The 27,484-nt window shown below is 41.1% G+C and overlaps 1 protein-coding gene across 1 annotated transcript; it reads left to right on the top strand.

Moving 5' to 3' along the window:
• The first annotated feature begins 1,312 nt into the window (after positions 1–1,312).
• LOC121324432 (zinc finger protein 106-like) lies at positions 1,313–27,095 on the top strand. The gene is made up of 12 exons (XM_041266297.1): positions 1,313–1,493; positions 7,973–8,058; positions 8,431–8,492; positions 10,145–10,342; positions 15,394–17,181; positions 18,342–18,879; positions 19,536–19,605; positions 21,229–21,383; positions 21,865–21,925; positions 24,901–25,239; positions 26,003–26,807; positions 26,990–27,095. The coding sequence occupies exons 2-12, from the start codon at positions 8,005–8,007 to the stop codon at positions 27,078–27,080; spliced, it is 4,161 nt and encodes a 1,386-aa protein (XP_041122231.1). The 5' UTR covers positions 1,313–1,493; positions 7,973–8,004; the 3' UTR covers positions 27,081–27,095.
• The last annotated feature ends 389 nt before the right edge of the window (positions 27,096–27,484 follow it).

Here is a 27,484-nt window from a genome sequence, read left to right as displayed (position 1 = left end):
ATACTGTGAATGACTTCCAATGCCCAAGCTACTGGGAAGATGTCTGGTTTTTATTTCCACTTTGGCAATGTCTGATCTAACATTATATTGAAAGTGAATGCAGAGACTCATGGTGATATCCAGAGTGGAATATTTCACTTTCAAAAACGTCTACTTTCCACCTCGCTCTGTCTCTATTTCTATGCTATGTTCCAGTGTCCAGTCTGCAAACCAGCCCCTTGTATGAAAACATTACATATTGCAATATGTATATTTATTAAATGGTTACTTCATATAATCGTTTTTTACATATGGGATAGTATTTCTTCTGTATATTTGTTACTTTGTTTTCAGCCACTTTCTACTATAAAAGGTGATGAAATGTGTTAAATATCCTTCTTTTTCTGTGTGCAATAAATGAAGCACACTAATCGGCTTTTCTGTTTTGTTTAGAAGCTGTCCTGTTGCAGAAATTGGTTTTTGATGGGCGTTCACTTCTGCAAAGAAAAACAAATATCCAGGTAACAACCCATACTAAAATATTTTGATGAAACGGGAAGCGTGTGTATGTGATAACATGTTATATGGTAATATACTATTTGTAAATTATAATGGAGTAAGCATATGACTTCATTCATCGTTTCACGTGCAGTACTTAAATTTTATCTGAAGAAATGAACGTCAAGTGTTGATCCGGGTTTCACTTTACTAAAGTTTATAGTGCTGCTAGGTCCGCGGTTTTCCCGTGGAATTGGGCTACTTCAAAAACACAGCCGGGAAATATTAAGGAGTCACGGGTTGATAATGTAATTAGATTAGTGGTATAACTTTAAAGTACTGAGCATTTCAATAAAGGGATCACGCTGTAATTCAGTTGCTGGTCTGGTATGAATGTTGATTTGTCCCTTCAGAGCTTTCGTACGAATTTGTTGATAGTGACGTATAGATGAGCTGTTCTGGGGCTTGTAGTTTTTATCAAATTTATACCAGTTATCTTTTCTTACGAAAGCTTTTGATTGTTTTTTTATGCACAGGCCTACGTGTTAACAATAAGCTTCTTGCAGTTAAAACAAATAATTGGGCTATTTTTGGGCCATGAAACAGTTTCTTACGCACGTGTGCGCGCTCCAAGCATCCTGCTGCGCGCGTCCGCAGCCATAGCCGCGCGTGAGTTCATAAACTACACTTTAAGATTTTGTTCTGTTAACCGTCCTTTGTATATATATATACACCCTGGCCCTAAATACTGTACTTGTTTAGTAACTTTTACTTTCTTATTCTGACCAGTCAGTCGGTTGCGCTCACATACTCCTCGCGGTATTACGAAGCAGGAAGAGGAGGAGTCAGTTCGAGTGAAGATGGCGGCTACTGTATGAAACAATGTGAAGGAAATGCTGAAGTCGTAAACAAACGAAGAAGAACAAATCCAAACACCGAAGCCGGCTCGGAAAAGAGAGTGGGACGCGCACAGTGAACCGTGAACCATAACCAGGGGATAAAGCATCACCGAAAAGGTAACGGCGAAAAAACGTGGTGAAAAAACGACACCTCTGCATGATGTACAAGTGTGTGTGGATGCAGGCGTGCAAAGGCATTGGTAAATGATTGACCAGGAGGTGATATTCTCCATAGCAAGTATTAATCCATTTCTTGTACACTAGAGTGAGTGTCGATATTTGCACAGGGCTTGAAAACAGTCCCTCCGGTGTTCGAAAAGAAAATGGACTAAGGAGGAGTTTTCCCAAGTTATTATAAACGTGATAATTCACTACAGTGTGACCTAGCAAAATATTATGTATATATCTGTTATTAGTGATCAGCTGTTGTGGTTCACTGAGGGAACGGTTTGCTACGAAATTCGTAACTCTGCCTGTTTCGTTCCCACACCATATGAAGCCCCTGTATGCACACAATTTCAGATCAACCCAAACAAAGCGATTAGATCTTCCAAACTCTCCGGTTTTCGGAGATGTTGCACCAAAACACGTATAAACAGCATGTGCGCAAAGTAAAGGACTGGATCAGCATCTTACATCACATTATCACGTGGGTCCAAAAAAGTTAAAAATGCAGAGATTGAAGCGAGACTCCCTTTGCCACCATTTTGAGCCATTCGAGGTTTCATTAGGAAACTAATTAGACTCGTCTTATTAGGCTTCCAATTCGGTACGCTGGTAGATGCCCAAGTGCAATAGTCGTCAGATTTGCTTAAGTCACATAGTTCGGCAGTCATATTGGATTTTGCGGAATTTGTTAAAACGCCTATGTATTAAAAACTACTTAATGCAGAGTTATGACAATTGCTGTACATGTTGATGGATAGGCCGTGATTAACTGTTGTTAATATGAAGCTGATCGGTATGTACTGTGCTTTGGCAACCAGGTTGATTAATGTCATAACATTACCATAAAAATATAAAATCATCAATTATCTCTGAAACCTCTTATCCGATTAAAACAAAAATTGGAATAAAACATTTCAGAATGGTCATCTGTTACGCCTGTTCAAGGGAAGTTGCTACTGTGAAAATCATGGCGGCCACACTGGATGACATCATCTGCATACGCAACTGGCTATAAAACTGCCTATAACTTCTTATTGACTTCTTACTACTGTTATCAATGACCACAAAGTGCCTTGCTGTCCATCTAATAACAAATCTCTGCTTTTATCGCAAGTGTATTCACGGTGCTAGCCATCGCTTCAGTACAGGGTCACAGTACATCACACTACAGTCCATACATATCTGATTAATAGCCTACCTGGACTGTTCATGGTGTGCTGTTTAATCCCTGCTGTCAAGCATTACATACCTAGGGAATCTGGTTTTAGACACTGTTAAAGCTGCCCTGGAAATCACTACTCATTGTTTGCACATGCACACCCCTGTTCGTGGACATCGCAGGATATCTTGACATATCAAAATAAATTATCATTCACCTTGCCTTTTGGAAGTTATATATATAACATTACATAATTACATTAAACACTGATTTTTGACCATCAGCAGAAATCTACAAATGTTTTAAAATAAACACTGGGGGGGGGAACGACAAAAAAACCCAGTAGCCCTAATTGTAGCGGAGGTGTACACTGTAATTAAGATTTCATATATCAGGGAATATGGCACAATAGCAATGAATCTGGGGGCTGAAAACAGTACGAACCTGATTATGAAGTGTTGGTTTAATAGAAACATGGTGACAGGATCGCAGAGAGCATGTGCATTTTTCTGATCTGCAAGCCAACTCCACAAAGCATTTCTTTTAAGGCATATGCATGTAATAAATTGAAACAATACACTTAGACATTTTTTGTATGATAGATAAAGTTAAATTGTGGTGCTCCACTGCTCCACAGTAAAAGAAAACCTTACTGCAGATTACAGTTAGAAAGCAGTAGGGGAGTATAGAGGACCAGCAAAAACAATATAACACAGCACTGTCAAAGCCTCATAACTCATCTTCTTGAGGGTTATATAAACACTACATTAATTTGTCAGTGGCCTGACTTATTGACCTCTGACCCTAAGTGACTGCTATATTGAGGTCATGTGATAATATTTCTGCAAAATAGGGACCACACACTGAGATGTTGTCTTTATATTTTGTACACAGCTGTATTCTGTGATTTTTTTTTTTTCAGTCAATTTACATTACAGGTGTTGTCCAGTAAACATGAACAACCACATCGTTTTAACCACTGGCTATATTATTATTACACATTCAACTATCACTTTTGTATTTGACTAGTCTACTATTTGGTGCTAACCCAGAGGCCTTCAATGTGTGCTTTAAATCCATGGCAGGGTGTACTGAGTCTTACCAATATATCTTGAGACCACCGACCTCAAAGAACACTCAAGTAACTCTGTGTGTATTCTATGTTTTCCTTTTCAGTTAAAGTGGGGCATGGCATTACTGTAAGCTGCATGTGTTTGTATAAAAGGCCATGGTCATCCTTACTCCGCACATTAAAATTCTGTGATAATTGTCACTGACACCATAAACATTGCAACAATGTCTCCTGCCTTTGCTGTGAATAACAGAACCATATTTAGATACCAGAGGCAAGTTAAAAGAAAAAAATATATATATAATCTAAACTTTACTGTACAAATAGGCATGGAAATGCTTCAGCTCTTTCACCACTGCAGACTTGCGAGGAGGTCTAGGAAAAATTGTTGAGAAAAGGAAAAAGAGAGAGGTCGCAGGCTTCTTCTTTGAGTCCAGATAAATATAGTTTATTGAAGATAAGTTCTGAGTTGCAAAGTTACAACCAGACATCTTAAAGGTTACACAGTGACACCAGTTTGCAGGTATCCTTTTTCCAAGCACGGATCAGAGCAATAACAAGAACATTTCAGTATTCTCAGTTTAAATGCAGTCTCTGTGACATCGTGATTTTTTCCTTAAACCAACGAGAAAGACACAAATATCTTCTCACTTGGTTAACTGTCAATTTGTCTTAACCCTAGCTTCAAAGCAACAGGTTCAATCCAGTTTGTCTTTGAAGTAGACTGTTTTTATAACCCTCCTAAATCAACTAATTTCCTAAGAAAGCCTGTTTTATTTCTAGTTTGTAAAGGTGTTTATCGACTTACTGTAAGTAGGAATTTAACCAGACTCTGACTTAATCTTTAACCCATTCTGTGAGTTGTATTCTAAGACCAAAAGTTAATTTATATCTAAATAAAATGTTCCAACATACAGTAACTCCTGTCAACACTAACTGCTATCAGTGTGTAACTGCACTGAACATGCTATCAGACCAGCAAACCAGTGTTGAGCTGCCCATACTTATTTTGGCATTTTTCTGTAGAAGCCACTGAAGTCTGTTCAGTTAATCTAAACCAGTGGTTCGGGCTTCTTTGACCACGGGCACATATGTGTGTTTTTTATGCGATTGAGGGTGCAACCATTTTTACTACATGGTATATCCTATCATAATAAAGGTATGCATTGTTTGTGTTGTGCTCCAAACCAAAAGCACAGCACAGCTCCTTGCAGTTAACCACGTGGTTCTTGAATGAATGAATGAATGAATGAAGTGTTTTATAGTTGGTATAAATACATATTCTCCCTAGCTCATTACATTTTAGTTTAACACAATATCCCATTGCTAAATGATCGCTTGATCTGCTGTGATCGAAATTGTTATGTCGTACCATTACAGATATTGTATCAAGAGACCTGCATATGGTGATACCCATCATATCGCCATACTAGAAAATAGTTACAATCCAAATGACAATTCTACTTTTTTCTAAAATTTAAACTAAAATTACAATAAAACACAAATGTATCCAACTACACAAAAGCAGAGATTGAAAGCACTGAGTAAAAAGCTATTGATGACTTTAGTTCCTCTTCTGCTAGATACATTTAGGCAAAACTCTTGACAGGTTTGAAGTGCACTGAGCTAAACCGGGAGGGATCGAATTGAATAACGTTTGGTTTTCATCAAGACTAGTTTCATGAATACATACAGACTAGAACATAAAACTATTTGGTTTTTCAAAACAGATTTTACAAAAAAACTAATGGCCTAAAGGTTTGTGAATTGATCCCTTCTGTATTTTGAATTATTTGTCTTTCAGAAACATGCAGTCCACCCATTAAACATTAAAACCTGTTTTTGCTTGATGATATGTTACCTTTTGATATGTATTTTTGTAGCTTTACTTTTTAGGGATTCATTTTTCAATGGAAAGACTCACCCCTAGCAAAACATTCAAAGCCTGCCCAAGAGCCTTGTGCTTTCCAGAACGAGTGCCGATTAGTATGTGCAGATAAAGTACATATTTAAATGCGCTGATAATGAACACTTTTGTCTTGAATACAAGTGTATTGGTCCAGATATAGTATTGGATACAGCAGGTGCTACAGTAGCTGTGTGTTCTGCTGGGCTGCCTGGGTGTGTCAGTATGCTGTGTGGGACATGCTCATGGGACTGGAAAGCTGGAGGAATTCAAGGAATTCACAGCCGCTGGAAATAGACCCTGTCTCAGTTGCTGGAGCGCCACACAGCAGAGCTGGGCAGTTCATTCTAGGAAGGGCGTTTGGGTAGTTGACCTAACACTGCAGCGAGCGCAGACCACAGATGGCATTGCTCTCTGGTTCGTTGAGTTGATTTATTTGATCATCTGCTAAAACAACAAATAGCAGGAACCCATAAAGAAGTGTTTGCATATGAGTCCAAACAAGCCATCATTCCCTGATGGCACCGTTCTACTGTAAATGTTACTTTTCTGCTGTACTTGTCCAGATATTCTTGCATGTTTAAAGTAGAAACTGGACTAGTGGAAACACGTGAACTTTGGAGGTGGTGATTTTGTGAATCTTGGTTTCACAAAGTAGCCTTACCTGGCGTAATGAGGTACTTTACATATTAAATTGTTTTATGATGAAAGAGCCTCTCACTCCAACTTCCCTGAAGGAATTAAAGGCAGTTATCATTAAGAAACAAAAATATCTTGCAGACTCACCATGTCACATTTGTACTGGAATATCAGGGCTGTACGTTTCTTTCAATATTAAACAGTTTAATCCAGTTTTGTTCACAATTCTAGCTCACCATGTACAACAAAACCTGTTATCATTCCAGTATCAAACTGGAGCTGCTTGTCTCCGGTTCCAGCTGCAGTAAATCCATCTGTGTTCTGTTGACAAGATAAAGCACAAGAGCAAAGCCTTGCTACGTACAGTTAGGACCTAAAAAGGTTTGCATTTAATTCAGGGGATCAGACTTCCTGTAATGTGTTTGTGGTGAAAGAGTGCAGTTCAGGAGTTGTCCAGACTTGTTTGAGTGCTGTTCAGTTCCCAAGTCGTCTTGTTACAGTGTACTGTTTCTCAGAGCAGTTTAATTATACACATCTTGTCTAATTTTTGCAGCATTGGCACTGATGGGGCAAGACACTGCATCCTAAGAGTGTTGGCTCGCCTCATTTAATCCCAGTGATTGACCCCACTTTTTAAAACAGGACAGTAATCTGCTTTGAAACCACAGTGTTGGCTGAATCTGTCTGCAGTTTTGTACCCATTACAAGGAAAGCACTGATGGTGATGTTGCCTGATTTTTAAAGAAATCAATTCAAGAATTATGACTGAGTGACAGCAATGGAATGCGCCAACAAAAACAACCCCTTCACGTACTGTATTTGAAAAAAAAATCACACTGCCTGAACTCATTTCTTAGGTGTCGCAATCTGATGTTATATATTCTCTACCTGTATGTAAAGTAGGATACAGTAGGGTTAAATTATCAGCTGATATTGTTTTATTGCTTCAGTATATGTCTCTCATACAGAGAGATCAATGATTTGATTTGCAGTCGAATCTAAATTAACTTTGTCTAGTTAATAGATGTTTTGACAAGTGTCATTTCAAATGTCAGTTTGGCATGGGAACTGAACTGATCCCTCGTCCTCTTTGTACCTGAGGGGTTTTGATCTCAGCATTTTGGGGAAACGCAGGTTGTGCTGTCCCTTTCCCTGTGCCATGGATATATAATAATCTCCAGCTCTCCATCGCACCCATGAGCACTAAAGATGATCTAAGAAACCACTCAAGGGTGGAGGGTGGGGTATATATTTTTGGTTTTAGTCTTGTGTGTGTTTACTTTGTAGTATCTGTTCTTTTAGCAAAGGGTTTCACAGAATGATACAATGTTTTTTTTTCTGTACTGTGCCCCCTGCTACACTGTACCTTGTAGGACTATAATGTAAGTTCAGCCATGAACTATAGGCAAATGTAAACCGCATGGACTTGCTGCATTGGTAGTAAGTACTTTTGAAACATCTACAAACAAAATTGTAAATTCAGCAACAAGCATTTCAACAAATATTTTTTAAAGTCTTCAGTGTCAAGACAGATTAAGAAATACTTTGTCATTTGCCATTGAATTTGCAAAGTTTCTTCTAGTATTTATTCTTTTGAAGTCTAGCATTTTAACCTTTTAACCTTTGAGAACCCTTTGTCTTTGATTCTCCAGGTATGGCTTGAGATCAATCGAGAAGAAGCACAATGAGCAGAGAACGGAAGTGCATTCTGTGTTTAATTGTCTACAACTCAAAACGGGTAAAGATCAGACCAGGATTGCATTGTTAATGTGATAGCGATCGAGACAAGTGTGGTCGGACCTCTTAGGGAAGAAGTACTGCAGTACCTGCTTACTGCAAAATACCTGTAGTTGGCATGCAGTGCTGTAATAGTAGGGATTTTCTCCAAAATGCAGCAATATAATTCATTTTATTCATAATTTCTGCTATTGTGTTTTTGATAATATCTATAAAGCTTATCTCAAATTAGAATTGAACATTAAAAACAAGCAAAAAAAATGTACTTCTGTCAGGAATGTGTGCAAGTAAAGGATTTTCCTTCCTGTGTAAGTAGCAGCACTCTGCTGGTGGTTTGCAAGCAATGTTTAAATGTGTTCAATGTTTGTTCCAGGAGATGGATGAGCACATGAGGAGCATGCTGCACCATAGGGAGCTGGAGAACCTCAAGGGCAGGTAAGGGAGGGCAGGGCAGGCAAGAGAGGAGATCTCCAACACAGCGAGGAGAATCTCAACCAAGCTTGAGAGCATCTCCATAAAACTGTGGTTGTCTTGTCAACCCTAGTCCCAGAGTAGCACTGTACAGGTTTCTATTTCAATCATTATGAAAAATATGCATGTGAAAGACGCTGGCATAGATACAAGCGATACCTTTGCTTCAAGACTTGCACCAGTCTTGCTATATTTTATCACTCATTTAATCCACATGCCACTATGTCTGGCCTCTTGACAACTGACAATCATGATTTTTTTTTATAAACAACACTTAATCAATAATAATAATAATGCTATGTAACACAATTTTTGTTCCTGGGTAGTAAGTGTTATTTCCTAATTGCTTATGCCTCAAAAGTATAGAAAATGGCTATTATTCCCCACAGACTTTGCTTTTGTGACCAGGACAGGTAAATTTCAAAATATCACTATTTCCAATGAGAAAACGGGCGCTTTTGTGTCTTTTCATTCGCATAGTCAGAAAAAAAAACAACATATGAATCCAAATTAACATGTATTTATACTAAAGTAATACAAAAATGACTACAAAAGATTTAGAAGTGAGTAGTTTTTCGAGTTTTATGATTATACTGTAAATTTACAGTATAATCGTAAATCTCGAAAAAAACTGTTTGTTACACGGTGTAATAATAATAATATAAAACAGAAAAAGCAAAACAAGATGAAACAAACCTGGTCTATTGAAAGTACTTGGGGACTAGAGTTGGCAACCGTTGTCCTATTTGAATGTGGAATTAAATCCTAACCCTGTTACATCCTGCTGCTCTTAAGGCAGCACATGCTTCCTATCTATAGCTGGAACTGACAGACCTCTCCGCTCCCAGCACCTGTCTAGCCTCTTCTGGCAAAAGGATTTGATTTGAATGGAATTTAAAGTGGGGGAAAACTGGGGATCAAACAAAGAAATGGTTATAAGAAAAATTCAGAGCCAAAGTTATGGAGACAACTGGGCAGCATATTCAGTATGTAGGCAGTGCCCCAGACCCTTGGGAGCCTGCACACTGGGCTGCGGGGTGGGAGGGGTGGTGTTAGCTGCAGCTGCCCTATCTCTAGTTACAGTTACAGTAGGACTGGGATTGGTCAGGGATTTGCTTGTTCAGCACTTTGCTCAGGGGAGGAACCTGTCACAGATTAAATGTAGAAGCTGTCTCCAAGCTGCCCCACAGCAGCCGACACCATCATGCCTGAGAGCTAGGCTGTGTGTGAGGGTGCGTGTGTGTGTCTCTGTCTGTGTGTGTGTGTGTGCTCCATTCACCATCGCTGTGTTTCATCCTCCACCACCACCACGAAGATCTTAGAAGCAACAATTCAGGAAGATCACATTTCAAGGAAAAGAAAAGCCAGTTTGCCTCCTGATTGTTGTGTCAAGGAGAAATCCTTGTGGATTATAAAAACTAACCTCCCACCACCACCACTTTGGTGACAAGTTTCAGAGCCCTATTGCTCACACTACCCTGTGAAGTGGAACGTGTCCGCAAAGTGTGCACGTTTTTAGTTCACTGTGTTTCAGCATTGTAAGGAAACAGCGAAGTGTGTTCTCCTGCGATGCCTGTGGGCACTATTGAACAGCCCCTATCCCCCTCCTTCCCCAGGGACTGTGACCACGAGTGCAGGGTATGCAGGGTGACCGTGGTGGGGCTCACAGCCTATGCCAGCCACATCTCCAGCCAGCTTCACAAAGACAAGGCGGAGGCGCGGGAGAGGGAGGACGCAGGCAAGGGGGACGCAGTGGAGCAGTACTTCGACAAGGACCTCATCGAGCTTATCGAGAAGCGCAAGGAGAGGATCCGGTAAGGCGTGCCTGCCTCGCTGTCGTCTCATTATTTAACATGTACAATAGGGGGGCTCAATTCCAGGCCCCAAGGTCTTTATTCCACATGGACCCAAAATCAGTGTTGTACAGGTTGTACAAGTTTTCCAACCATTGCAGATTCTCAGGGGTCCCTAGGAAATTCTGTAAACTTCTGTTTTGTAAAACAGCACCTGTGTTAAATGTTCTTTCACTGTCACAGTGGGAGTCAGGCCTCGTGATGCTGAAAGATAGTATATATAAACATCTACTTCCACTGCAGATCGGTTTCTTTTACTTGCTTGTGATTTGCTTTTCTCAGTTTTTAATTTGGGGTCCGTATTCAAAACTGAACCATAAATTGCTACCTTAAAAACAGAATGAACCCCCTTCCAGGTCTTAATCAGTGAGTTATTGATGGCTGTAAAACCTGTAGGACTCTGGACCTCGAGGACTGTACTGTATGATGTACACGGGTCTCATCTTCCTTAGTATTAGCAGCAAAACACTCATTAGATGGTGTTGTTTAATTGTATACCAGCTGCTTATGTTAAGTTGTTAAAACTATGGTATGCTGTCTGCGTTGTGGTTGCAGCATTAGTTACAAGAAAGATTTCTGACGACAGTGCACTGGTTGGAAAAAGGTAGACTGATGAGGGCGAGTGTATTGTAGATGTAAAGTGAACTTGGTCCTAATAAACATGTGCACCACAGAATAGTGTCTTATAGTATAACTGTACATGTTTATTTGGTATCTCGTTGATAAAACCTATATAAAACCTTTCAGTATATAGGGAAAGGCATTTTGTCCCAGTATCTGGAATACATTGCCATTGAAATTAGTGCCTGTCTCTTTAACAGTTCTAGCTCTCTGTAGATCTAATGGTCTAATTTTAGACCAGGCTGCAGATGAGAATGAGGATTGAATCGTATGTCATGAGACGGGGCTTAAAACCAGATGCATCATATGCATCAGGTGGTATACTCTTCCAACTGTTGGTAAAGGGCAAGGCATATAGCCTAACAGAATAGCTGATTTGACTGAAAAGCATTTAATCACTAAAGTTTGCAAGTTGGATACTGTACAAAGCCTACAACTTTCCACTGAGTCTTTTCCTATGGCTGTGAAAGTTTCCTAGAGCTTACATGGCAGATTGCTTCCCAGTAGCAGCCTAAAAACAGTGCTTGTCCAAGTTTCAAGAACTCTGTCTGTTTCTTTGGCGGTGGAGCACTGTATGATATTGGGAGGCAGTGACAGACAGCACTATGCTGATTGTCAAGACCAGAACTTGCTGAGGTCATGTGTCACAGCTGTTTCTGGGGCCCACATTCTTTCTCAAGTGCATGGCAAATGGGGATGAGGTCATTGCAGCACAGAAATTCTATGTGATACTACCCTGCAGGTCAAAATGTAATTCATTTTATTTGAGTATTTATTTTAGCAGGTAAGTTTTTTTTATTTGATCTGGGAAAAAGTAGAGGTGTCTGTACTTCTGTGTACTGCATGCCACACTTTTAAGTACATCTAGAGATCCTCTAATCCCATTGTGATAGATCTGACAAATGACATTCTGCTAGGGTCGGAAGGCTGTAAGTCACAAGTTTTACATCTATCTTGGGAACCGCTTTCCCAATTGTGATAAAACCTGCAGAGTGCATTCTGTTACACTTGTTGTTGGTAGTATCTTAATTTGGGGTATGTGGAAGTTGCTGGTACACCTAAGTCTGTATGTCACACTTTCATTTTTACATAGAACTAGAAAACCACTTATCCAATTTGTTGAAAAAATTAACCCACTTATCAGTAATTTTACTAATGTACCTAATCTATATTTTTCAAAGTCTGTTTGTATCTCTGAGACCTTTGGTGGTACTGCCTTCTTATTTGGAGGGTTGTTATATATATATATATATAGTTCTTACGCTGACAAGAAAAATGAAATTAATGTATAGTTGAGGCACTTTTAGCAATAATAACCTCTTTTAAATGATTAGGATATTTGTCAATGAGTTTTTGGCAAATTCTTTAGTGATTTAAAAAAAATAAAATAAATTATAGCCATTCTTCAACGCACAATTGTTCCAGTTCATATAGATTTTTAGGACTTATCTTGTGCACAGAATTCTTCAACTCATACCAAACATTCTCAATCAGATAATGCACTTTAATCCAGGTTTTGTAGCAGAGGGTTTCAGATGATTGGCTAATAACTTTTGGTATGCTGTAGAATCTATTTTACAATGTGTTGGAACTAAATTTCCTGTGTCATTAGAGGAAAAACAGCCACATAGAAGGATATTACCACCTGCATGCTTGACAGTAGGTAAGGTGTTTTGTTCTTTGTACACCTCTTCAGACTTTCCAAACGTAACGACTATCAGCGTGACTAAATAGCTCAGTTTTTGGTTCATCACTCCACAGAACGTTTTACTAGAACTCATATCCATCCTTCAAATGCTGCTTTACAAACTTTAAGCGATTGCACTATGTAACACAATTTTTGTTCCTGGGTAGTAAGTGTTATTTCTTAATTGCTTATGCCTCAAATATAGAAAATGGCTATTATTCCCCACAAACTTTGCTTTTGTGACCAGGACAGTGCTATTTTGAAATGTACCTATTTCCAATGAGAAAATGGGCGAATTTGTGTCTTTTAGTTCACATAAAGTCAGAAAAAAATAACATGTATCCAAATTAACATGTATTTATACTAAAGTAATACAAAAAAGACTACAAAAGATTTAGAAGTGAGTAGTTTTTTGAGATTTACGATTATACTGTAAATCACTTTCACGAATCAGCCCCCGAATGTAGTCTCCCAACATATTCTCGTTATACTGTCTACTATACTGGTAGTGGCGTTCCGAGTCCAGTATATCCTGGTGGAAGCGCTCGCCTTGCTTCCCCGAGTACGCTCCCGTGTTCTCCTTGAATTTATCAAGATGAGCATCAAGGATATGGACTTTGAGGGACATCCTACAGCCCATTGTGCCGTAGTTCTTCACCAGAGTCTCAACCAGCTCCACATAGTTTTCGGCCTTGTGATTGCCTAGGAAGCCCCGAACCACTGCGACAAAGCTGTTCCAAGCTGCTTTCTCCTTACTAGTGAGCTTCTTGGGGAATTCACTGCACTCCAGGATCTTCTCTATCTGTGGTCCGACGAAGACACCGGATTTGACCTTTGCCTCAGACAGCTTAGGGAAGAAGTCTTGAAGGTACTTGAAGGCTGCCGACTCCTTATCTAGAGCTCTGACAAATTGTTTCATAAGGCCCAATTTGATGTGCAGTGGTGGCATCAGCACCTTCCAGGGGTCCACCAGTGGCTCCCACTTGACATTGTTCCTCCCCACAGAGAACTCGGTCCGCTGTGGCCAGTCCCGCCTGTGGTAGTGCGCCTTGGTGTCTCTGCTGTCCCAAAGGCAAAGATAGCAGGGAAACTTGGTAAAACCGCCTTGGAGACCCATCAGAAATGCCACCATTGCAGACTCTTAATGCCATCTCAGAAAAATGCAAATATGTATCCACTTAGGCAGCTGGAACTAAACAGAACTGGTGGGTTTAAGGCCCCTGTATTTATACTACTATTTATATTACTGGAAAGTTCTAGAAGTTACTAGCACTGAATCTGTCTGGAATGTTCTGGAAAATAGGTAAATTTCAAAATATCACTGTCCTGGTCACAAAAGCAAAGTTTGTGGGGAATAATAGCCATTTTCTATACTTTTGAGGCATAAGCAATTAGGAAATAACACTTACTACCCTGGAACCAAAAAGAAAAAAAAAAATTGTTACACAGTGTTGTCCTTGTGACGTTTTCCTAAGAGTGGCTTTTTCCTTGACCTGCGACCATTGAGACCTTCACCATGCAATACTCGACCTATGATTGAAATGGAAACCCCAGTCCCACTTGCAGCCAGTTCACTTTGAATATCTTTGGCAGTCAGTCTCAGGTTGTTAAGCATCCTCACAATTCTACTTGTTTTTGGTGAAAGAACCTGCTTTCTTCCAAACCGAGGGAGCGTTGTGACAGTACCATGAGTCTTGTACTTCTTGATAATAGAAACAAGAGTTGAAATTGGGATATTTATGCTTGGAAATCTTGTATCCGTCTCCAGTTTTATGGCAATAAATAATTTTCTGCCTAAGGTCAGATGGCTCCTATATTGAGTTATTGGTAGTGACAGCAATCATCCTATGCCTAACCCTGTTATACTCTAAGAATGTTCACCTACAATCCAGCATTTTCTATACTTTTCTAGAATTAGATTCTGCATTGTCATATTGAAATTTCTAGCACCATGTAGACAATACTATCATAGCATCAACGGATATTTTGCTGAAATAAATAATTGTAGACATCTATTTCTTGTAACTTTTTTCCTTATATATATTATTATTATTGCATGCTAAATGTGTTGGTGATCTTGACATTTAGACACACTTTTGCTCTGTTTACACTGCTACCTAAGCCGACTCGGGTCCATCTGATCGCGGAGAGGCTTATAATTTTTTACGTATCGTTTACACTGCATTATGCCCTGAGCTGGCTTAGGTACGCACCATTTAAGTGTCTTCACTTTTGGTTATTACTGTACTGTGCAGGGATGAAAACAAGACTCCAATTGCGTAATAGACACACCTGAGCTTGTTACATCCACACTGGCTAATCAAGCTTGTATTAAAACCTGGAATGGGTGAAGATGCTATGCAATAGGAGTCTTATTTCCATCCTCAAGTTTCACAAAGGATAGTCAACAACCAATGCTGTTGGTTTTTTTCCATATCCATTTTACTGCACCTTTTATAAACTAATTTATCAGAGATGCTGTTCCTGTAACATTATGCCCCTATGGATGCTAGGTTTTGGATCATAAAAGCACACTGGTCTAAAAAATAGTTTTATGAAGACCCAATATTTTGAAATATTCCCACACTGTACTGAACGAGTAGGAAACAAAACACATTTTATATAGTTTGTAAATACAACATGGATCAGCAACAAAAATGTCAAATTACTGTAATACTCATGTCGGCATTCTTTTTCTTTTTAGAAAGGAAGATGCCAGTGCTGAGAACTCCAATCAGGGAGACTGTTGGCGCAGGTCAGACGAGAGGCTGAACTTCCCAGAAAGCCAATCTCGCAGGCACCACAAGGGGGTGCCACCCAGGGATTGGGAGTGGGAAGGCAACAGCTGCCAAAATATTGGGCAAAGAAACTTCCCCCATCCCAGCAGGAACCAGACCCACCACTCAAGTGGGACCAGGGGAGCTTCCAGCTGCCAGTCAGGCTCATCTGGATGGCACCCTAGTCAAGGGCAGGCCAGCTGGCACCAAAGTTGGCAAGGAAGGAACTGGCACCATGGTGGGCGTGGAGGCTTTTCTACCTGGAAATCTGGGAGCCGGGGGAAATGGAGGGATTACTTCCAGGATAGGTTCCACTTGGGAATGCATAATGGGAAAAAAGGGTCGCAGCACGATTCCTCTATGGATTTCACTAGTGACTCCCTGTCGTTCAGCAACGCGATTGATTTCAGCCAAGTGGAAAACCAACCAGTCTCTAAAACAGAGAGGAACAATGGGAAGAGCTCCAGCAACCCTCCCAGGGATAAGACGCACCGCTGGGCTCCGTACCCTCCAGCTAAAAGCCAGGAAGTGGGATCCAAAGATGCTGACTCCAGGCTGACTGAGGGGAATGATCCCTCTCAACTTCCCTGCCAGCCCCTGCCCCTGAAGAACCTGAACATTCGCATACGTTTCAGACCTGACCTTTCGCCGGCCGGAGAGCATGCAGAGAGAAGTAACAGTGCGCCCCCAGTGTCAAGTCACTCTGTGGGGGAGAGCATAGCTAAGCAAAAGGCTTCCGCCAGGAACAGAAGTCGGAGACAGAGATCCCGGACCCGGAACACCGCTGCCGAGACGCTCCACAATCAGGGGGCCCCTTCCAGCAAACCAGAGGACAAGAAGTCTGCATTGAAAGAATCTGAAGACAAGCTCAAGTGGAGCACTCGGGATCAGGAAACAAACAAGAACTCGTACATCTCCAAACTCCGGAGTGCCACACGACAAGATAACTCCTTAGAGGAGATGCTCATAAAGGCCAAAGAGGCCCTTAAATGCAGCAAGCCAAAAAAGACCTCAGACCAAGCCATGGAGCCGTTCCAATTAGATCGAAGGCCAAGCAAGGAGTGCGAGACTTCCACAGATTGGACTGGAAGTAGGAGCAAGATGAGCCACCTTCAGGACATCAGCGATAGGGATCTCTCTGACTCTGGACGACACAACACTGAGGCACATCCTGGGAACGCAGGCTTATCTCATCCTGGAAACTCAAGCTTATCATACAATGAAACGACAGAGGTGTATCATCTGTGTACAAGCAATTCAGAAACCAGCGTTCTCTCGCCTTCACACCTGCCATCTTTGCAGTCCGTGGATGTCAGCACATTGAGTAGTTATTCCCAGATAACTGGGGATGCAGCTCAAGGGGATGGAGAAAGACAAGTGGACAGTGGGGGTGAGCTGACGAAGGACCAACCTGCTGCAGGATTCCTGGTGACCGACCTGAGCAAGCTGGGCCTGCCGGCCTCCCTGAAAAGGGATTTGACTCGACACATCACCTCCAAGAATAAGACAGGCTCGCACGAACCCAACCTCAACATTGCCCGCCGCATCCGCGACATCAGCGGGAGCCGCAAGAACGATTCTGACAAAGAATCCGGGCTGAAACCGACCCTCCGCCAGCTCATCAGCTCCTCTGGGTCCTGCAGGAACGTCGACTGGGACCAGGTGTACCAGCAAGTTAGCAGGAAGAAGCAGGAGCAGGGCAAAGGCATGCCGAGGTCAGTGAGACTTAATGATATACTCCCTTGATGACTAAGTGCCACCTGCTTTTCCCCTCTCCTACTTTTGCAGTCCTTTTCTCTATAGTTATGGCCAAAAGTGTTGCATTTTCCTAAAATTCTAGGTGATGCAAACCCATTGGCCATAGCTGTATACAGTATCTGACTCTACAAGTATCTGTCTTTCACATGGAAATCCAAGATCATCCATGTGATGTGACACTGATCTTTCAATTGTGCTGGCCCGTGAGCAGTGAAAGACAGGCAGACACGTGCATTTCTGGTCTCTAGTTTAATATCCGTGGAAATGGAGTCAGGCTTATTCTGTGGATGACTGTCCCATAATTAAATACTTTGCAGTAGTCCACATTTCTCATGTATAGATAATCACATGGCAAATACGAAATGAATCAGTGAATGTATATACTATTATAGAATTGGAGTTGATGCTGTTTATTTTATTATCTATTCTATACAAACACTAGCTTTCAGGACTTCCAGTTTTTTCTTCAGGTTTAAGTGGTATTGTCACAGTTTAACACAGCAAGAAAAACCTTTTAACAATAGTACAGATTCATATATATAAAAAACAGTTAAGTAAAACAGAAAGAATAATGTTGTCGTGGCCTTTTCATGGAGGCCTCTGCTGCACTTGTGAACACCAAGATCGCCCATTACTGAACACCCAAACCGTGATTGACTAGCGAAAACACACACCAATGACTTGTTCAACAATGTCTGTTTTCCTATGGTGTGTTGTTTATGTATCTTCCTGTAACTTAGACTTGCTGTGAGGGTGTGTCAGAACCTGTTTGGCAAGTCACCTTCTAACCCACCAATCTAGTGTGTTTCGTGTTATGCCCTATGGCATTGGTTCTCAAAGTTTTTTGGCCATTGGCACATTTGTTTATTTCTCATGATGACTTTTCTAATGCTGAATTTTTTCCAGAATGTCAAATAAAATGACTTTGAATTCAGATTATCAGGTTGCACGAAAGCTGTGCTTGAGAGCACAGAGTAGAAGATTTAAATAGCTTTAGATCCCCTCCCAACACATCAGTATTGCAGTGTTACAGATTGTAGCACATAATGGATATGCTCTGATCTTGCCCAGACCACTGCCCCATGGTAACAGATTTATTGTGTCCTGTACACTGCAGGTTTGGCATAGAGATGGTGGCTCCTACTCAGAATGAACAGGAGGGTTTGGATGTAGAGGAGGCATCTGATATGCCGTATCTGGAAGGCTACCAGTGGGAAAGTATCTGTGCAGCTCTCCCCACCTCGACCCGGAAACGCAGCCTATCAGAGAGCAGCGTCGTCAACGACCGCAGCGCCTCCGTCTACAGTCTCTTCTCTGACAACCCAGCAGGGGGCAACAGAGAAGAGGGAGACTGCATTCCAACCCTGCCTTCTCCCCACGGACCAAACAGAGACCAACGCTCCCAGCCTCCAGAATCGGAGAGGGATTCCCTGTCCAAGAAGACCTCCAGCCCGTCCCTACAGGAGCTGCCCTGCGTGAAGTCGGAGGTAGAAGGCACAGAGGGAGAGGCTCCCAGGGGTCCTGAGATGCTGTCTGAGGGAGCTGCGGCCTCAGCGATGGGCCCTGATGGATCTCTGGAGGGAGACAGCAGCTGCACATCGGGGACTGAGCAGAATGACAGCCAGGGCGTGGGGAAGAAACGCAGAGCTGCTGCTGTGAGTATAACCGGCACAGCAGAGAGGCTGCTAATATGAAGGAGCCATTTATTATGGGTAGAGTGGACTTGCTAATCTGAACCAGTTGGAACAAGAGCCTCTTCAGATTATTTGTAGGAGTCCATTCCAGTCAATGAGGAATCGGTCCTTGCTTAAATATGCTTTGATCATGTCCGTCCGTCACACTGTACATAGTGAACCCGATAACTGCCTTTATTTTGCACCAGTTTTCACCAAACTTTCATGATGCATGTTTATATGTTTTGGTTTGGATGTGGCTGTAATCTGATAAACTCTTGATCTTTCAACAAATAGGCACGATGTGATTAAATGTACACTACATGCGCAGGTCACTGCAGTAATATTAAAAATTTCTTGTGTGACAGTTCTTTTGCAGATTGTGACATGCATTTCTTTATAATAGTATATTTCGGATTATAGGTTGGTTTGGAATAGCAAGAGCCTAGTGTATTTGGATTCTGTATTCTTGCAAATATCTGAGGCATAAATCTAGGGAAGGGAATCGGTTCAGTTTCAGAGCACACACTTCTTGGTCCTCTGTGGATACCTCTGTTGGTATTACATTTAATAACAGGAATCTGTAGACGTGCCAAATAAGAAAATCGTAAGGACTTGATTCATTCTGTTTGTTTTAGGAGGGCCATTTGTCGGGAATCCCCAGTTCAGAAAGAAAGAACAAAAGAAGGAAAATCAAAGCTAAAAAAGGTGAGTTTTAAATGCTTTTTCATGGATGGTGGGGGGGGGACGGCAACAAGTAAAATACAGATCTCTAAATCAATTTAATGTATTTGTCTACAGCTAATTTGAAGCCCTATGTCGGTACATGACTAAAAAAATCAATGGTGTTGAATTTAGAAACACTACAGTACACTTTTAGTAAGTTCAATGACAAACATATCTATGACAAGTCTTTTTCTTTAACACTAGAACTGCTGCGGTTATACTTGTACCTAAAACCGCCGCCGGCAGTCACTATGACAGTTACATGTTAAACAACATCAAAATTTAAAATGAAAGACAAGCTGTAAGATACAGCTCAAAAGTTTTATTTAGGCACATCGTATCTAACATCCAGGTTGAGCTGCTACAGCCTGCTGCTTTGCAGTTTTCTGAGCGAAATGTTTCTGCTGAAGTGCTGTGGCTTCAGGATGAAATTCTCCTACTGATATTTTCCCCACTGTATTCCTTGTACAAAACTAAGGAATTAATGGCTGCCCGGTCCAGGGCGCGTGTGTGTCTATATAATATAGTAGGTTATATTAAAAATAAAAACATGTATTTTAAAAGGCAGTCAAAGTTATGGCTTGGCGGTTCTACCTAGGTGGGATTATAACTTCCTTATTTTCGCAACCGCATAACTTTCAGACACGCAGAGTCATTTTAAATTTGAAAACCTCAAACCGCCAAAATGACTGCCGTGGTGATTCTATTGTTAGACACTAAAGTTATAACGTTTGCCATTGCATTTGCTAAGTTTATTTGTAGTATTTCTAACTCTATATGTTCTGGTTCTGCCTGTGCTGTTTTGTTCAGAGCACTCCCAGGTGCTGCTCTGAGCATCCTGGTTCAGTAACACTGGGATCAGCCTCCCCCTGAACCACAGTCAATCCACCTCATCCTGAACAACATCCTGCCCCTTGAGTCTTCATCAGACCTAGACATCTAGTTTCCCTGTGCTGTGCACTAGTGATAGCCAAAGCTTTTAACTACATTTTCTTACCTCCTTATTATCGCTGGTAACATCCTCACTCGTCCCAGTTTTCACCAAACTTGTAACCTACTCGTATTTCACAATACAATTGTCTATAATCCGATAAACTCTTTATACAAATAGTTTTAACCTTTTAGTATGTAATTTTGAATACCCTTTGTGTGTTTGTGCACTGGTTTATATGTTAATTTAGTAACAGTATATTTAAAATACTTCCTGGTAATCATTTACTGTGATTACAAGTCAATGAATTTCAATGGTGTGCTGCAGCTGCAATCAGACAGTCAAACAGGACCAGTAATAAGGTAGCTTATATCACGTATGAGAAATCAAGGATGTTAGGGTTTGTTAAAATTCACTAATCCTTCCTGTGTATAGATGTAATTCTGTTTACATAACATATCGCACAATCTGGTTTTTGTGATTTTTCAATAGTTAATACATTGAATTCTGCATCATTTGAGCAGCAAGAACTGTACATCTCTTATAACAATAAGCATCACCCTGCACCCGACATATTAACTTGCAGTAAGACAATGAATTCGAAAGTCTTGGCTATGGCTGCCTTGCGCCTATTCTTCAATGTGTTTTCAGCCAGGTTTCCCTGTCTGTTTCAGAGCGCTCTCAGGTGGACCAGCTGCTGAGCATCTCTCTTCGGGAAGAAGAGCTGAACAAGTCTGTGTATGGGGTGGAAAGCAGCCTGCTGCAGGCACGGGCTGCCCTACAGGCTGCCTACATGGAGGTGCAGCGCCTCCTAGTGCTCAAGCAGCAGGTAGACACATTTGTATTGAATTTGGGGTGAATCATTTCAGTCTTTAGATGGCGATACATATGTCTGGTTGTCTCTCTTGACATTTAGATACAGTGCATTCCAAAAAGTGAAATAAAAAGACTTAAAATAGAGATTTATCTAATAGCACAAAAGCAGTGATTCTAAGCACTGGATAGTAGAATGTTTGAACTGTAGTTCCCCTACCAGTACATCAGTATTGCAGTGTATGGCACTGTGCTTAGAAATTTGCCCAGCTTTGAGGACCACGGCAGTAGGGAAAACTTTAAAGGTACACATTAATGGAGTTTTGGTTTTGTTTTCTGCCCCCTACTTCTAGGTTTTCAACAATGCTGAGATTAAGACCCCTGTGTATTTTGTTTGGTGTACACAAAAGTTAACAGGCATGCAAAAGCAAAATTAGTGCAAGTCGGTCCCTCATGAATGAGGAGAAGTACTTCACTAACTTCTTTCTCTTTCTCAGGTTACAATGGAAATGAGCACATTGAGAACCCAACGAATTGAGATCATCCAAGGACTGCAAGGTAGGGGTCTCCATTTATAATAATAATAATACTAATAGATTTTACTCATGTAAAAGGTTTGCTCAACCTTTTACTCAATTTTGTTTGTTCTAGACTACAAGTACCATCCATTTTTCGGTTTGCCAAAAAAAAAGAGGAAACATTGCTTTACTGCAAATATTTAGTGCTTTGAAAAACTAGAACAAACTAAGTAAATCCTCTCAAACAACTGAAAAACTACATTTCCACTTGCCCTGCCCATCTACCAGAAATTATACTGTCTGTGTAGACAGCAGTTTTAACGTTTGTTTTTAAATTCAAAGTTTACTCCTTTTAAAAACAACTGGTGGGAAACTGGTTGATGCTTTTGTTTAGCATGTAGAAAACCTTGAATGTATCCACAGTAAAGTGCACTGAAATTGACTGCCCCTTCAGAGTGGATTGTTTTCAGACGGTGAGCAAAATAATCTGTTATACAATGACATTAGAAATGCGTGTAGCAAAGGAGAAGCCATACTAATGGGGGATTTCAACTTCCCCCAGATAAAATGGGAAAACCCGGTGGGTAGCACGAAGGATGAAATAGAAATGGTGGAAATGACAAATGACTGCTTCCTAACACAATTTGTCAAGGCACAGACTAGAGGGGAGGCATGCCTTGATTTAGTCTTTTCAAATAACGAAGATAGAATAACTAAAACAGAGGTCAGAGAACCACTGGCAAACTCAGACCACAACATGGTCTCATTTGAAGTGTTTTTTAAAACCCCAAAAGTAACGACTAAAGCTAAGGTTTACAATTTTAGAAAAGCAAACTATGAAGGTATGAAACAGACTAACAGAAGTAGATTGGAGTAAAATAGAGAAAACACCCACAGAAGAAGGATGGTTGTTCTTCAAAAATGTAGTACTAGAGGCGCAAAACAATTACATCCCTAAAGTAGACAAATCTAAATGTAAAACTAAATTGCCAAAATTGTTTAATAGATCAATTAAAAAAAATATTCAGCGAAAAAGGCACTTTACAGAGCATTAAAAAAGGACCAAAAAGAAAGTACGCAGAAAGAGTACACAGAACTGCAAACGCAAGTCAAAAAGGAAGTTAGAAAGGCCAAGAGAGAAATAGAAATGAACATTGCTAAGGGAGCTAAAACCAATTCCAAAATGTTTTTCCAATATCACAACAGCAAGAGAACATTCAAAGAGGAGATTAAATGTTTAAGAGATACAAATGGCAAAATCGTAGATGAAGAAAAAAAATAGCAAATATATTAAATGATTACTTTTCACAAGTTTTTACAAAGGAGGATACTGACAACATGCCCCACATGTCATCCAGTTCCTATCCAGTTTTAAATAACTTTAGCATAACTGAGGCAGAAGTGTTAAAGGGACTAGGAGCTCTTAAAATAAACAAATCCCCTGGGCCGGATGAGATCCTCCCAGTAGTACTCAAAGAAATGAAAGAAGTAATTTACAAACCGCTAACCAAGATCATGCAGCAGTCTCTTGACACAGGGGTGGTACCGACAGACTGGAAAATTGCAAACGTAATACCGATCCACAAAAAGGGAAACAAAACTGAACCAGGTAACTACAGACCAGTAAGCCTGACTTCTATTATATGCAAACTTATGGAAACTATAATAAGATCCAAAATGGAAAATTACCTATATGGTAACAGGGTCCTGGGAGACAGTCAACATGGTTTTAGGAAAGGGAGATCGTGTCTAACTAACTTGCTTGATTTTTTTGAGGATGCAACATCGATAATGGATAATTGCAAAGCATATGACATGGTTTATTTAGATTTCCAGAAAGCTTTTGACAAAGTCCCGCACAAAAGATTAATTCTCAAACTGAACGCAGTTGGGATTCAAGGAAACACATGTACATGGATTAGGGAGTGGTTAACATGTAGAAAACAGAAAGTACTGATTAGAGGAAAAACCTCAGAATGGAGTGTGGTAACCAGCGGTGTACCACAGGGATCAGTATTAGGTCCTCTGCTATTCCTAATCTACATTAATGATTTAGATTCTGGTATAGTAAGCAAACTTGTTAAATTTGCAGATGACACAAAAGTAGGAGGAGTGGAAAACACTGTTGCAGCAGCAAAGGTCATTCAAAATGATCTAGACAAGATTCAGAACTGGGCAGACACATGGCAAATGACATTTAATAGAGAAAAGTGTAAGGTACTGCACGCAGGAAATAAAAATGTACATTATAAATATCATATGGGAGATACTGAAATTGGAGAAGGAATCTATGAAAAAGACCTAGGAGTTTTTGTTGACTCAGAAATGTCTTCATTTAGACAATGTGGGGAAGCTATAAAAAAGGCTAACAAGATGCTCGGATACATTGTGAAAAATGTTGAATTTAAATCAAGGGAAGTAATGTTAAAACTGTGCAATGCACTAGTAAGACCTCATCTTGAATATTGTGTGCAGTTCTGGTCACCTCGCTACAAAAAAGATATTGCTGCTCTAGAAAGAGTGCAAAGAAGAGCGACCAGAATTATTCCGGGCTTAAAAGGCATGTCATATGCAGACAGGCTAAAAGAATTGAATCTGTTCAGTGTTGAACAAAGAAGACTACGTGGCGACCTAATTCAAGCATTCAGAATTCTAAAAGGTATTGACAGTGTCGACCCAAGGGACTTTTTCAGCCTGAAAAAAGAAACAAGGACCAGGGGTCACAAATGGAGATTAGACAAAGGGGCATTCAGAACAGAAAATAGGAGGCACTTTTTTACACAGAGAATTGTGAGGGTCTGGAATCAACTCCCCAGTAATGTTGTTGAAGCTGACACCGTGGGATCCTTCCAGAAGCTGCTTGATGAGATTTTGGGATCAATAAGCTACTAACAACCAAATGAGCAAGATGGGCCGAATGGCCTCCTCTCGTTTGTAAACTTTCTTATGTTTTCCAGTCTGTATGTGCGGAGTTAGTGGAGGTCTCCTGACATTGGCAGTCTGTTTGTGTTACAGAGTCCTATGATGGTCCTCACTCTGAGCCGATGGCTAAATTTGAAGCAAAAGCACTGCCCTGCCCTTTCCGAGATGCCTCTCTTCACGTGACCAGTCAGCCCTCCACCACCATCCTCTCCCCATTCCCCCACCTGACTGTCCCGCCTGCCTCCCTGTGCCCACCTGCAGCACGAGCACTCCCCACCAGCACGCCGTCCACTCTCATCAAGCAGGATCCCGACACTCTGGACAGTCAGGCAGGAACCCCCCTCACCACAGCTTCATCAGACCTGCAGCCTGGGAACAGCAGCCTGTACGCCACAGCACTGGAGTGTCCGCTCACCTCCACACCGGTGCAAGGTATGTGGTGCACACCTGGGCTGCGTAAGCATTCTTTGGTAGCAGCGTTGTGTAGTTGTCTGCTCTCCCATACAAGTTTATGGAATCAATATGTAGGGTTTGGGGTTGACACACTTCAATGGAAAGCAAGGCTTGGATGAGTGTGGGTTTTTAATGTTCAAGTATTCTTTTAAAATGTAAATGTAATATTTTGCAATAGCTGGAAAACAAGTGTAATGTGTACCATGTTACAGTAAAATACTCTGGAGTAAAGTAAGCTCGGTACCCCATCAAATTACCTGTCCGTACATTAGAATGGGTGTCAAGCATTTCAAGCAGTGTTTGTTCAAAGGTTCTTTACAGCACTAATGGAAAGGGTAGATATTGTACACGTTGCAGCCTATATGAAATAGAGGTATGGTAAAGGGCACAGTCACTGAGGTTGATGCAGTGCAATAAATCGCATGATATGTAACTCAGTGTTGGAAAAACAAAATCCAGAACCACTCACAATGATTGCAAACGTCATACATAGCAAGGGGAATGTGAAAGCGAAAATTGTATTATAAAATTTGAAGCTACTTACTGTTTGAATAATAGTATCCGGTAGTGATGGAACTTAGTAAGGACTTTGGTAAAAGATTACAAAATCAACTGCAGAACAGATTTTTTTCCAGCTTCCTAAAAGCATGCTTAACATAGATATACAAAGGTTTGCTTGATTTTACAGTATCTTTACTGCTGCGGATTATCATTCTGTTATTTCTTCTTCCCCCTTATGAAGGCACAAAGCCCAGTTTGTCAGTGTCTCCGGGGTTCGCTGGAGCCGTGAGCGTGGCTGGACTGGTAGAGGGATTTGGGCAGGTCGGTTGTGACTCCCAGGAGAGTGTAAGCTTGTCTTTAGAGGCTCGCTGGACCAAACAAAGAGAGAACTGCTCCCCCAGTCAGTCCCAGTCCTCCCACAGCATGAAGGTGCAGGACAACCCAGTAACCAGAAGCTCCTTCCTAGGCCCAGAGAGGCCCAGTATCTGGGCCCAAAATCAACTGCTGTCGTGCCAGACAGCCCTGGAGGAAGAGGCCAAGCAGGGGGCTGAGGGACATGCAGAATCTACCATGGCGGTGCCAGAGAACAAAGCTGGGAAGAGACTCAAGAAACTAAAAAAGAAGAAAGCTCTACGGAAAGCCAACGATGGGCAAGAGAACAGCGACACGGAGCAGGACGGGGACGTGAGCAGGCCGGTCAGGAAGAGCAAGCCCAGGAAAGCTACCAAAGGAGGGAAGGTGAGCACATCCACCCCCCAGAAGGGATACAGGCTGGGCCAGGGCTCTGAGCCCTCCAAAGCAGGTCTGGAGCAGGGTTCTGCCGATAGCGACTCCTCCCTGGAGATGATCGAGCTCCCCAGCACACAGCTGGAGGTGGTGGCCATTGATTCCTCTGACTCTGGGGATGAGAAACGGGGCAGTCCCAAAAAGAGAGCGCTCCCCACAGTCTCGACATGCAACCACACAGAGGATCAGAAGCTGGGCTGTGATGAAGTGAGCTCCACTAGCGAGTTGGTGACCAGCAGGAAGAGCAGCACCAATGTGGTGTAAGTACTGTGTGTAAAAAGTTATGGCTGTCTCTCTTTATTTATTTATTTATTTATTTATTTAGGTCAAAAAGGTACAGTCAGTAAATCTTTCTAGTGGTGTGGGCTCAGCCTTAAGAATTGTAGTTAGAGAGAGCTGTAGTACGATAATACAATTTTAGATTTTGTGTCTTTTTTTTCAGTAAGACCGAGTCTGCTGAGGGATTGAAGAACTCTTCAGGTACTGTATCACATGCACAGGTTCCTCTGTTATTAAGGTTGTTGGGATTTTAACCAGTTTTATGTCTTGCAATTAGTATCTCCTGATTTTATTAAATATTTTATTGAAGTGCTTCTTTTAGATTAACTACTTTAAGGGTCAAACCGAAAATTGGTAAAAATGTAAGAATCAAGATAGGACAGCATATACTGAACTTTCAGTGGGCTGTTCTGCCTCTGGTATCATAAGAAACAATTTACCAGAAACCATAACAAGACATAACAAATTGTTATTACTGTTTGTATGAAAAATGACCTCAATGTTGCCTGTGTCTAGCCCACCCCTGAGTGTATAATATGAGCAGGCCTTTACATTAGAGACGGCTCAGTGTCTAAATAGAAGAGCCCCTTTTACCAGATACCAGTGGGTCACATGTGTACCACGGACTTTACCTAAAATAGTACCTAGTGGGTTATGA

Source organism: Polyodon spathula, chromosome 12, assembly GCF_017654505.1.
Source record: "Polyodon spathula isolate WHYD16114869_AA chromosome 12, ASM1765450v1, whole genome shotgun sequence".
NCBI classification, from domain to species: Eukaryota; Metazoa; Chordata; class Actinopteri; order Acipenseriformes; family Polyodontidae; genus Polyodon; species Polyodon spathula.
The sequence above is the reverse complement of the archived record's forward strand: the minus strand, read 5'-3'. Positions and strand labels throughout refer to the sequence as shown.

What these genes read in the sequence shown, in the direction of transcription:
- LOC121324432 (XM_041266297.1), top strand. Translation starts at nt 8,005, where the DNA reads ATGAGCAGAGAACGGAAGTGCATTCTGTGTTTAATTGTCTACAACTCA. An exon ending in CTGGAGAACCTCAAGGGCAG is followed by an intron (nt 8,493 to 10,144) that starts GTAAGGGAGGGC and finishes CTCCTTCCCCAG; the next exon opens with GGACTGTGACCACGAGTGCA. An exon ending in GAAAATCAAAGCTAAAAAAG is followed by an intron (nt 19,606 to 21,228) that starts GTGAGTTTTAAA and finishes TGTCTGTTTCAG; the next exon opens with AGCGCTCTCAGGTGGACCAG.